The sequence below is a fragment of the Blennius ocellaris genome (assembly GCF_963422515.1).
Source record: "Blennius ocellaris genome assembly, contig: SCAFFOLD_218, whole genome shotgun sequence".
NCBI classification, from domain to species: Eukaryota; Metazoa; Chordata; class Actinopteri; order Blenniiformes; family Blenniidae; genus Blennius; species Blennius ocellaris.
In genome coordinates, this window is record NW_027662167.1 from 1 (window position 1) to 12,328 (window position 12,328).

Sequence of the window (12,328 nt, forward strand, 5' to 3'; positions counted from 1 at the left end):
GACGGAGGACGTGACGGGGGACATGATGGAGGATGTGACGGGGACGTGACGGGGGACATGATGGAGGACGTGACGGGACATGACGGGTGACGGCGACATGACGGGGGACGTGACGGGGACGTGACGGGGGATGTGACGGAGACGTAGACGGGGACATGATGGAGGATGTGACGGGGGACATGACGGGTGACGGGCGACATGACGGGGACATGACGGGAGGACATGATGGAGGATGTGACGGGGGACGTGACGGGGGACATGACGGTGACGGGCGACATGACGGGGGATATGACGGAGGACGTGACGGGGGACATGATGGAGGATGTGACGGGGGACGTGACGGGGGACATGACGGGTTACGGGCGACATGACGGGGGACGTGACGGAGGACGTGACGGGGGGACATGATGGAGGATGTGACGGGGGATGTGACGGAGGACGTGACGGGGGACATGACGGGGGACATGACGGAGGACATGATGGAGGATGTGACGGGGGATGTGACGGAGGACGTGACGGGGGACATGACGGGGGACGTGACGGAGGACGTGACGGGGGACATGATGGAGGATGTGACGGGGGATGTGACGGAGGACGTGACGGGGGACATGACGGGGGACATGACGGAGGACATGATGGAGGACGTGACGGGGGACGTGATGGAGGATGTGACGGGGGACATGACGGGTGACGGGCGACATGACGGGGGACATGAAGGAGGACGTGACGGGGGACGTGACGGGTGTTTGTGTCTCCGTACCTTCTTGTGGGCCAAATCGAGGTCCAGCTCGTCTTCGGAGTCGTCCTCCTCCTCGTCCTCCTCGTCCTCCTCGTCCTCCTGCTGCTGCTGCTGCTGCATGTCCTTCATCTTGATGAGGAGTTCGGCTTTGGGCGCCGACGTGCTGTAATAAGTGGAGCTGGTCACCATGGCGACCGCCAGGCCGTCCTCCTTGTCCCTGTAAGACACATTTCCACAGTTTTTAGTGTTCGGGAACCGGCTGGACGCTGGAGAACCAAACTGACTGATGATGAAGCAGCAAAAACAAACAAACACACAAAACCAACAAAAAACATACAAAACAAACAAAAATACACAAAACAAATAAAAACACACAAAACAAGCTCTAGACCCCCAGCTCTACAGTTCTAGACCCCCAGTTCTAGACCCCCCAGCTCTACAGTTCTAGACCCCCAGTTCTAGACCCCCCGGCCCTCCAGCTCTAGACCCCCGGCTCTACAGCTCTAGACCCCCGGCCCTCCAGCTCTAGACCCCCGGCCCCCCAGCTCTAGACCCCCGGCCCTCCAGCTCTAGACCCCCCGGCCCCCCAGCTCTAGACCCTTCCAGATCAGGTGCTGGACCCTGCAGGTCAGACCCTCACCTGTCCTCGGCCGGCCGGGGGTTGGGCTGCTTCGGCTGCACCTTCCGGCGCTGCTGGGCCCCCCCCAGCAGCTGCTCCCCCTGAGGGAAGAGCCCCTCCATCAGGTCCATGGTGGTCTTCATCCTGCTCTGGTCCAGGATGTCAGCCAGGGACCGGTCCTTCCCCACGATGTCCCGGGTCAGAGCCTCCCTCTTCTGCTCCTCCTCCATCAGCCCGGCGCCGGACCACGCCTTGTGGCCGCCGGGCTGCTCTGCAGGGGGCTGCTGGGTCTGGGGGGGCTGCTGGGTCTGGGGGGGCTGCTGGGTCTGGTCGGTACTGGTTTGGGCGGTGCTGGTCTGGGTGGTGCTGGTCTGGGCCGTGGGGCCGTTGCTCGGTTCCCTTTGCCGGGTGAAGGTACAGAAGCCGGAGTCGGGACCTGGGGCCCCCAGAGCCCCGACCCGGGTGCAGCCTGGACCCCCGGGGTCTGGACCCCCGGAGCCTGGACCCCCGGGGCCTGGACCCCCGGGGGCGTCGCTCTGCGGTAGAAAAGGACGATTGTCCTCCGAGCTTCTCCCTGAAACAACGATCCTGACGGGAACTTTCCTCGCTGCAGAACTTTGACTTCCCGTCACTTCGTCCGTCCTGAAACAAGAGCAGCAGAAATTACAAGCGGAAACTGGTACATGTCAGAACCACCGGTTCCTGGTTTCTGGTTTCTCTCTGCAGATAAACTGATTTAAAGTTGCAGACGTGATTCTTTCCATGTCTCCTCCCTCCTTCCTGTTCGTCACATGTTTCCTCCAGATCTCAATTAGTTGCTCATTAAGAACAAAAGCCTTGTTTTGGGCTTTTGAACGTCCCTTTGACGTCCCTTTGACGTCCCTTTGACGTTCCTTTGACGTTCCTTTGACGTTCCTTTGATGTTCCTGCAGAATTCTTCTAAACCCTCCAGTGGAGAATCAGAGCAGCTTGACGCCTCAATGAGCTCTTTGTAAGGCGGCCGGGAGGCGCCGCACGCCGAGTTGTCAACGTGACAGTCTGGTGAAGAAACAGAACAAGAAACAGAACAAGCCTTACCTGAGGGCGTCGTCACTGTGGAGGGACGGCGGCGGCTTGTCACTGAGCCTCTGTGGGGAAAACTGTGGGGACGGCGGGCGCCTCCCCTCCATGCCGGCCGGCGCCGCGGGTCCGTGGGAGGAAGCCGGGGGCGACGGGGCCGGCCGGGGACGGTGTACTGCCGGCCCCGGTCCTCTGTCCTGCTCAGAGTCTCCCGGCGGCGAGTGGGCGGGGCCAGAGGAGGAGCCGGGACCAGCGTGGTGGATGAAGGCTTCGGTCTGGGAGGCGGCGAGGACCTGGTGGGCGTCGCTGCCCTCTGGGCCTCTGGGGCGGGGGGGGGGGCCTCTCCAGCACGGGGGGCTTCCTCCGGGGGGCTTCCTCCGCCGGGCTGTGAGGAACCGACGGGTGCTTGTGGCTCCCGGCGGCGGCGGTGGAACCTCTGGGTCTGCAGTTGGCGCTGCCCCCCGTCACGGGCTGAGGGTCTGGGTGGGGTTCAGACTCGCCAGGCTTCTCTCCCGCTCTGCAGTCACCTGGTCGTCCGTCAGAGGACCTGGGAAGCACAGCAGGAATCTCTTAATGACACGGAGGAGGACCGTCACCGGCGCCGGCTCGGGGACATGACAGGGTGTAACAGGCCCCGGTGTCCCTGGACCGCCGGGACGGGAGCTAGCATGACGGGACGAACTCCTCCGCTCACAACGTCAGCAAGAGGAAGAAATGATCCTGCAGTGCAAAGAGGCACCGTCACTTTTTCCTGCCTGATTGAGGTTTGTAGTTTTAACTCTTAGTGGGGAAAGACAGAGACATGGAGGAGGACGAGGGAGAGCAGAGGGCCGGGGCAGAGAGCCGATAGCAGAGAGCCGATAGCAGAGAGCCGATAGCAGAGAGCTGATAGCCGATAGCAGAGAGCCGATTGCCGATAGCAGATAGCCGATAGCAGAGAGCCGATAGCCGATAGCAGAGAGCCGATAGCAGAGAGCCGATAGCCGATAGCAAATAGCCGATAGCAGAGAGCCGATAGCCGATAGCAAATAGCCGATAGCAGATAGCCGATAGCAGAGAGCCGATAGCAGATAGCAAATAGCAAATAGCCGATAGCCGATAGCAGAGAGCAGAGAGCCGATAGCTGATAGCAGATAGCAGATAGCAAATAGCCGATAGCAGATAGCGATAGCCGATAGCAGATAGAAAATAGCCAATAGCTGATAGCCGATAGCCGATAGCAAATAGCCGATAGCCGATAGCAAATAGCCGATAGCAGATAGCTGATAGCTGATAGCAGATAACCGATAGCAGATAGCAGATAGCAGATAGCAGATAGCCGATAGCAGATAGCCGATAGCAGATAGCCAATAGCAGATAGCAGATAGCAGATAGCAGATAGCCGATAGCCGATAGCAGATAGCCGATAGCAGATAGCCGATAGCAGATAGCCGATAGCAGATAGCCGATAGCAGATAGCCGGCACAGATGTGTTACACTTCCCAAGTGTTTGAGGGCATTTTGCTTGTTGTTGATTACAATAATACAATAATAATGACAGCAAATGTGTATCAACCAATCAAAGCCATCAACCTCCACTATCAGGAGGCTGGTACTGGAGGAGCGGCTGGTACTGGAGGAGCGGCTGGCACTGGAGGAGCGGCTGGTACTGGAGGAGCGGCTGCAACGTAACAACCGACTTGACGTAACGAATGCAGGTGTGATTAAACCAACTGTCCTGACTCTGCAGTCAGAGGTGACTCACGGCGCCTTCCGGTCCGGCCGACGCCAAAACCCTCCGCCTGAGCGCCGTACAAGCGGAGACATGTTGGCGACGGCGGAGCAGCAGGACGTCGCCCAGAGAGATGAAGACGAAACGCCACCAACGTTAGCGCTTCGCTCAGTGGAAGCAAAACCAGTCACAGTATGAAGGAGGAGTTAAACAGTGGAGGCCTCAAATGAGTCTTAATTCATTTATTTGATGTCTTTAAAAAATATGTTAAATAAATCTCTCTCTCTCTCTATATATATATATATATATATATATATAATATAAAAGTTCCTGCCGAATGAATATTTCGTTATTTGTTGTAGCTTGTAGAGACGAAGTTCAATAGAAACGAACAAACTGTCCAAAGAATAAATCCTTCGATTTTCACGATTTCCTTCTTCATTCTTACAAAACAGTGAACAAAGTACGACTGTGATCAGTCGTAGAGACGATTCTAGGTTTAGGATTACAGCAGACAAGCACGTTGTAAAACTTAAAACTCACCCTATGTGTCGTTTTAACTCTTTCATCACAGCAGAAGCGAAGCAGCAGCCAGTGTTTCCTCTGTCCTGTAACCACGACACCGTCTGGGTGGAGCACCACTCTCCACTGACAATGACACCTTGTGCTCCATTGTGAGGCAAACGTGAGCCTCCCCCCCCCCCCCCCCCACCACACCCGTCGTTCAGGTTGCTCAAGGTCGGACACTCGGCACCTTTCACCCACTTCCACCTGCCAGGGTTCACATCCTGGACCAGTCAGTCCAACACTCAACTTTTTTAAGGCCACAAAAACCACGTTACTGCAGAAACGCAGTATAAAAAGCCTTCAAATCACGGATACGCTGCGGTGCGTTCAATGACCTCCAGGAAAAGCCTGTCATGAAAATTGTTCTGACAATAAATCCGCAACCAAACATCTTTATTTTCTCCTTTAGTCGTTAAATAAACAATTATGTTCTGCAGCTCGCTACTGACGCTGCTAGCTTGCGCCGGTGAATGAACTCTCTGACGAGCCAATCAGAGGGCTTGAATACAGTGACATCACACGCGAGGCCTGCTAGAAGGCTCCGCCTCCCCAACATCAGAATGTGGTTGGTTGAAGCAGCAGCGTGGCGACACCAGCCGGAGCCTGCAGGAGTGAATGTGAAGGCCTCGGGCAGGTTTCTTTACCCGGCAACAGGTGATGCTGAAACGTGATTGGTTAAAATCTTTAATGTGGAAGTTCATGTTCATATGGAGACGAGGACAGAACGTTTGGAATTGTTTAATAAGTATTTCTGGACAAAATATAATCAACATCAGTCTGATTCAGATGGTTTTCTTAGAGAAGCCTTGAAGGCCTGGAAGGCCTGGAAGGCCTTGAAGGCCGCCACTGATGGACAGATAATAGCTTCCTGAAGAACTGGTTAGGAGCCATGACGTCATCTCCACCAGGTCACCAGACAACAAAAAGACTTTACCACCTTTTTTTAAAAAAGTCTAACAGAGTTTAACAAGTGACGCAGTGAAACAAGTTACCAGTCAGTGTTGAACTGTTGCAGCAACTCTGGAGTCGACGGTTTATCCAAACACACCAACAGTACACTTCTTCACAAAATACCTCTTTTGCTAAAGACCAACGTTTTTCACACCAATCGGCTTCATTATGAAAACATGCTGCTTGTCAAAACATGAATTCTCACGAAGAAACAACACAGAACAAGACCTCGAGGTAAAGGACGGGAACGTCTGAACAAAGTTTAAAGGTCAATCGGTCCGTTACTTGTCGGGGTTTTGTGAACGTCCGATGTTCCGGGGGGGACGGCGACTCTGCAGAACTTTTCATGCGACGCAAAACAAAAGCTGCTCCAGTGGAACCACAATCACCTGAACCTCTAAACCCGCCTCAACCACACTTTGCTAAGAAAAGTCCTGAATGGAGAAGCCTTCCACCTGATGGCCACGTTTCCTCCAGCTGCATCCTGCCTGGAAGCGGGGGCTTTCCCTAACCCCCCCCCCCCCCCTCCCCCGAGCCCAAACAAGGGTCTGCAGCAAGAACTTTCAGGATTCACCTTCGTCACCGACCACAAATCCCAAGTGTGAAAAACCAGCAACCCCACGGCGCTGGTATCGCTGCACTGGTGTGGAAGGACACCGTGTCGTAACGCGGACGTTAAATAAGCCCGAGATGGAATCCACTCACCGTGCGTCGGTTCCCTGTGGCTCAGCAGGTTTTCTCTCCGTCTGGGAACACGGTGGCTCAGACTTTCTCGCAGGAACCGGAATCTTCTGCAAATGAGGTTAAACAAACGTTTTAGACGAAGGCGTTCAAAGAGCCGTGGCCCCGAGGCGTCCAGGTCCAGAGGGGCCAAGAACCAGGAGTGTTTTTTTGTGAGGAAACGATGGCAGGAAAGCCGAGTTGCAGCTTCCTGGTTCCTCGGCGCTGAACAACGCGGAGGCTGATGCCCCTTATTCCTTAAGCCGAGGGTGTGTCGTTAAGAACAAACATGAATTAATGTTTGACTTGGCTCTTGTCTCTCTGTTGCTTTCACCTCGGGCGCGCTAGCTCAACTGGATGTGCAATGAAACGACACAACAACAATCATCTACGCTTTGTAAAAACGCTGCAGCTGATCTGCGAGCCGTGTGGTTCCGCCTCACCTGTCCATAGAGGTCCGCTGACGGAGACGACCGCGACCTCTCGTGGTGACACACGCCCGGGTTCCTGTCCTCCGGCCCGGGGTCCAGGATGTTATCGGCCGAGCGGTAGCGTCCCGGCGCTCGGTTCTCGGGGGGTTTCTTCTGGGTGCTCCACCGCGCCTCGTACTCCGCAAACGTTCCCAGTCTCTGCTGGTCCTGGACGGAGGGGTTAAGGGCAGGGTGGGGGACGTCTCGCGTCCCCTGGACATTGTCTCCACGTCCCACTCCTTTCGCCACGTCCACTGGCGCTCTGGTCCAACCGGGGTCTGGGCCCCGGTCCCGGGCTTGTCTTGGAGGGGGGGTCCGGTACGGGAATCCCGGCTGCTCGCTTTCCTGGAACAGTTTCTGCTGGTCTAGAGAAGAACTGGCTTTTTCACTGAAGGCCAGGTTTTCTCTCATCCCCACCTCGTGAATCTTGTCCGGCTCCGAGAACGACTTCACCTTCTTCTCCGCGGGGAAACGCTTCCGCCCACCGATGCGGCTCACCGGGCCCCCGGGGGGCCCCGGGTGGCCCGCGACCAACTCCGTGACCGTTGGCAGAGGCGTCACGTCTTTATTGCGTCCGTGTGCCGAAGCCTGATAGGTGGGTAAGGCGTCTGCCGGTGCAAGGTCCGGCAGGACCGGCTCCAGGTCCCGTCTCCTGAACGAGGTGGCCTTGAGGACCCTCGCCTGAGCCTCTTTCAGATGGTCCTTGTAGACGTTGGAGAAGGAGCCGTCCGAAGGGGACGGAGTCGTACAGTCAACGGACTTCCAGACGTCCCGACCTTCCTCCGCCTCGCCGTCGCCGCCGGGGATGGCGGCCGCGCTCTTGCTCTTCTGCAGCCTGGCCCTCCTCATCTGGATCTCGTTTCTCAGCGTGGTGGCGAAGCGCTCGCTGCGTTTGGCCTGCTTGTCCTCCGGGGACTCGTCGGGGGCGCCGCCCGTCCCCTCGTCTCGGTCCGCGGCGTCCACGGTGAGCGAGTGAAGCATGGGCGTCGCCTCGGGGCAGATCTTACTGCTCACCTGGCCGTGAGGCCTGCCGCCCCCCGGGGGCAAGTCCCGGTGCTGCAGCGGCAGAGACCTCCGTGGTTCCGAGTGTCGGCTGAGAGCAAGGCTGACGTACGGAGCGTCTGCGGTCTGGGCGCCGGGTCTCTGGCCTCCTCTCTCGTCACAGCTGGATTTCAGCACCGAGGATTCCAGAACAGTCGTAACCTGGTGTTTGCTGTATCCATTATTATCTTTACCGTGTGACGGGTGGTGTTGTTGTTGTTGTTGTTGTTGTTGTTGGGGTGCACTATACTTGACTTTCGTGGTGGTTGGTGGACTGAAGGACGTTTGTTCACCTCCAGGATGTGTGGACTCCCCGGCAGTCCTCCTGTCCTCCGGTATTCCCGACAAAGACGGCTGGTTGGGTTGTGTTGGACACGTGGTGACGCAGTAGTACCGGTTCTGTCCACCGCTCTCTGCGTTCTGGTCCGTGGCCGTGGAGGACAGAAAGGAGCCGGGGTTCCTCCTCTGGTTCTGGTTCTGACTGAACTGTGGGACGGAACCGTTCGTGGGCAGTTCCTGCAGGCTGCAGAACTGACCACCGACGTTCTGCGGCTTTGGCGCGGCCGTCGCCCAAGGCTGGGGACAGGAAGTGCTCTTGTCACTGTGGTGCCGTTGGTGCTGGGACTGGCTAGCTTGCGGCGGCTGGCCTTGCCGTACGTCCGTGCTGGACAGGGAATACTGTCTGTTTGAGGCAAACGGGTCGTGAACGGACTTCACAAAGGGAGAGTTCAAACCGTCGCCGTCAGTCTTGTGGGAAACGTGAGTGCGGAGGTGTTCGGCCGGTGGATCAGACCCCCCGGGGGGGGGCACCACCAGCCCCTTCTCGTGGACTTTAGTCGCGGCAAAGCTGTCGCTGCGCGCCGGCGGCGGCGGCGGCGGCGGCGGGGGGGACGGGGAGGTGCTCTTCTTTTTCTCCGGCACGTTCCAAACAGGCCCAAAGCTCGTCCTGCTGGAAGTGGAGTGGCGGTTCCCGGCCGGGTCCTCCGCCTGCGGCCCCTCGCAGGCGGAGCCGACCCCCGGGATCTGGAAGTACGTGACCCTGTCGTCCTGCCTGACCCCCTCGGCGGCCGGACTTTGGCCGTGGCGGCCATTGCCGTGCTTCCCCGCCGCCTCCCACTGGCCCACCTTGTGCAGCATGTTCTCGGTGGAGGCGGCGTTGCTCCTGGAGAGGGTGTAGTCCGGCGTGCCGGAGCCGGTGGAGAAGGAGCTGTAGGCGGAGTCCCTCTTCCCCCCGCCCAGGTGCTCCATGCTGGTGTTGGACTTGGCGGGCGACAGCCGCCCGGCGGGGTAGGGGGGGGACACGTGGTCTAGGCTGTCCATGCTGCCCAGGGAGCTGAACTGGTCCGACACCCGGCGCAGGTTGGTGGGCTCCCAGCTGGCGGACAGGTCAGTGGAGGACGAGCTGTGGGGTCAAAGGGCATCTCAGGGTGAGAGAGAACAGCGGCTTCTGTTTGGCTGGAGCAGATGTGTGTCGGTCATCAAGCATTGGGACCCTCTGGACCAGCTGGAGACCAGCTGGAGACCAACTTCAGCAGCACACTGAGTCAACCTGCTGCTCTGACGAACGTTACAGGAAATAAGACTTTTTAACTCTTCCACCTCCGTCAGAGCCTCCATCACCACCTGGACTCAACTACATCGATACTTATATTAGATCATATATTTCATATGGCATATTGCATGTACACATACATATATTTATACATGTGCAAGTACACTAATACCATTGGTATTATTATTATTATTATTATTATTACTGATATATATATATATATTGTTATTGTTGTATTATTGCTACCATTATTAGTAGTACTATACACGAGTATTATACACTATTACACATTGTTATTATCTGTATTATTGTTATTATTATTATATAATACCTACTTCTAACGGCTCTGCCACTGCACCTTACTATTTATTTATCTTGCTTTGATCTCCTGTTATTTCTAAGTGTCCATGTTCCGTTCTGTGTTTTACTTTATGTCTTATACACACATATTTTTATTTTTTACTTTTATTACTATTCTACTGTATTTTATAATATTCGTATGTACCAGATTGCTGCAACAAAACAATTTCCCTTCGGGGATGAATAAAGTCATTATCTATCTATCTATCTAATTGTGGTGATCTTTTGAAAACCCTCCTCTGACGATCAACCCCCCCCAACCTAAGTTTATGTAAGGGTATGGCGTCGTCAGCGCGCGGCCGCCGCACACCGGCTGTGTCGTGTTCCGTTTCTTCAAACTGCTCGATGTCCAACATCCCGACTCCGAAGGAAAACTTCCCAGATCTGAGACTTACCTCGCGTCGTGCCTCGTGTGCCAGACTGCCGTGGGCGGAGACTGCGCTTTGGCAGCCTCCGATTGGCTCTCATTGAACTTGGCGGCGTGCCAGGAGTGGGGCCTGCTCATGGGCTCATTCCGCCTGCAGGGACGGCCAAAAACACAGAGCGGATTAGAGACCAAACGGTACGAGGGCGCTCAGAAAAGACGCGACGGCTCAGGATGTGAAGATGTCCCATATCAACACTATTTCTCTTCGCTGTCAATAAAGACACACGTTTAAGGCCGTGCTCATTGTTCCTTTGTTTATGAAAATAGAATGGAAACGGCAAACACATTCTAATTGATGAGAACACTTGGCAAGTACCGGCCTGAACAAAGGCTGAGCTGCATCCCTACATCCTGTAGTGGAACCTAAAAGAAGGAATCTGTGACATAAAACGGGTGAAGTGGTTGTTTAACTGCACATTTCATGTTCAAAGTCCCTGCAGGGGTTCGGGAAGTGTGAATCTCGACTTCGGCCTCCTGCCGCCGTCAGTCTGCAGAAGAAACGTACGTTTTAAAACGCTTCTGTCCGAGAGTCGGGGGGAAGGAAGTGACGAGAAACTCCTGGTGTAGAAGTTGTGCACACAGATTATTGACAGACGACACGTTTACATGCTGCACAGATGGGATGGATATTAGTCATCTAATGAGACGGGGGGGGGGGGGGGGGGGCATGCCGGTGACGGACCACAGGAGTGGCAGCGTTGCTACGACGATGACATCATCACTACGGTACCGACGACTGACGGGACGATGTGCACAGACCAGACTGGACGCAGGACAGACGATGAGAGGGGGGGGGGGGGGGGGGGGGGGGGAACTAGCGACCACAGTGACGCCACACAACCGTACCTCATGGAACTTCGCAAAATCTTCGTAAGAAAGCTCCTCGCCACATGCACGTCATTCTCTGAAGGCATTTTCTGAGCTACAATATCCACCAGTTTCATATTCCTGGGCAGCGGGGGGGGGGGGGGGGGGGGAGGAACACACACACTGAGTGCTGACAGCAGATACAGGAAAACATCAACTGAGATATGAAATACTGCTTTACTGCACAGCCGACGTAGAGAACATGTTATCTGTTGTATTAGTTAGAACAGTCAAAGATAAGAGTCCCGAGGTATTTAATTCACCTCGAACCAAAATGATGTCACTGATCAGGTTTCATGTACCGTATTTTCCGCACTATAAGGCACCTAAATACCTCAAATTTTCTCCAAAGCTGCCAGTGCTCCTTATCACCCGGTGCGCCTTATATATGGAAGAATTGCGCTACTTGAGACTGCTATTTGCCAGCTGAACACCCAGAAGCTTTTATTTTGACAACTCTAACTTCACTACCGGATCTTCAGAGCGGACGACACTCCACACAACACCTTCATCACTCATGGTTGCACACCAACATTCTAACAAACCAAAATAAACTAGATGAAATAATGACTCCCTAAACTGGGGAACAAAAACACAATAAACACAATCAACACAACACCAAGCCCAACAACAACCCACAATAACCTCCAACAACACAAAACATGAATTCCCATCATGCCTTGCATCCTGAGCTCCTCAGTGCAGCCGATAGCTGCAATGCATTATGGGAGTTTCTGTTTGTGGTGTTTTAAATGCAATTATTGGGGGTTCTATTTGGTTTGTGGTGTCGGGAATAATTGTGTTGTGTTGTGTTTTTGTTGCTTAGTTCATGTAGTTTAGTTTATTAGCGGTAGTTGTAAGTTGTCAACCAGCAGTGAAGAAGGTTTTGTGTGTAGTGTCCTCCTGGCATAGGCTGCAGGTAGGACTATCAAAATAAAGTGTGTGCACCTCTCTGGGTGTTAGAATCAGTGGAAAATGTAACCTAATGGCTTTGAGCTGTCAAGGTTGCTGACCACTGGTCTATTGCATGCGCCTTATAGGGCGGTGCGCCTTATATATGAACAAAGTTGTAAATTACGTCAATTAATGTAGGTGCGCCTTATAACCCGGCGCCTTATAGGGCAGAAAATACGGTATTCATTCTGTATGAAAGCAGAAGGTTGAACAGGAGCGGGGCTTCTTTCAACACGACGGCAGACTTTGGTCATTTTACTGCAAAGTGACGGCAGCGACTGGTGGAGCTCA

General features: G+C 54.7%; 1 protein-coding gene across 1 annotated transcript in view; it reads right to left on the reverse strand.

The window, feature by feature from the left end:
• Positions 1-360: 360 nt before the first annotated feature.
• LOC308148184 (protein Shroom2-like) overlaps positions 361-12,328 on the reverse strand; it is a gene marked incomplete at its 3' end in the record, with an annotated part of 35,900 nt that continues 23,932 nt past the window's right edge. Inside the window, 7 exon segments of the mRNA XM_080521625.1 lie at positions 361-956; positions 1,380-2,000; positions 2,436-2,797; positions 2,799-2,964; positions 6,352-6,437; positions 6,810-9,279; positions 10,185-10,307. Of these exon segments, the coding sequence (XP_080377751.1) occupies positions 361-956; positions 1,380-2,000; positions 2,436-2,797; positions 2,799-2,964; positions 6,352-6,437; positions 6,810-9,279; positions 10,185-10,307 (4,424 nt within the window).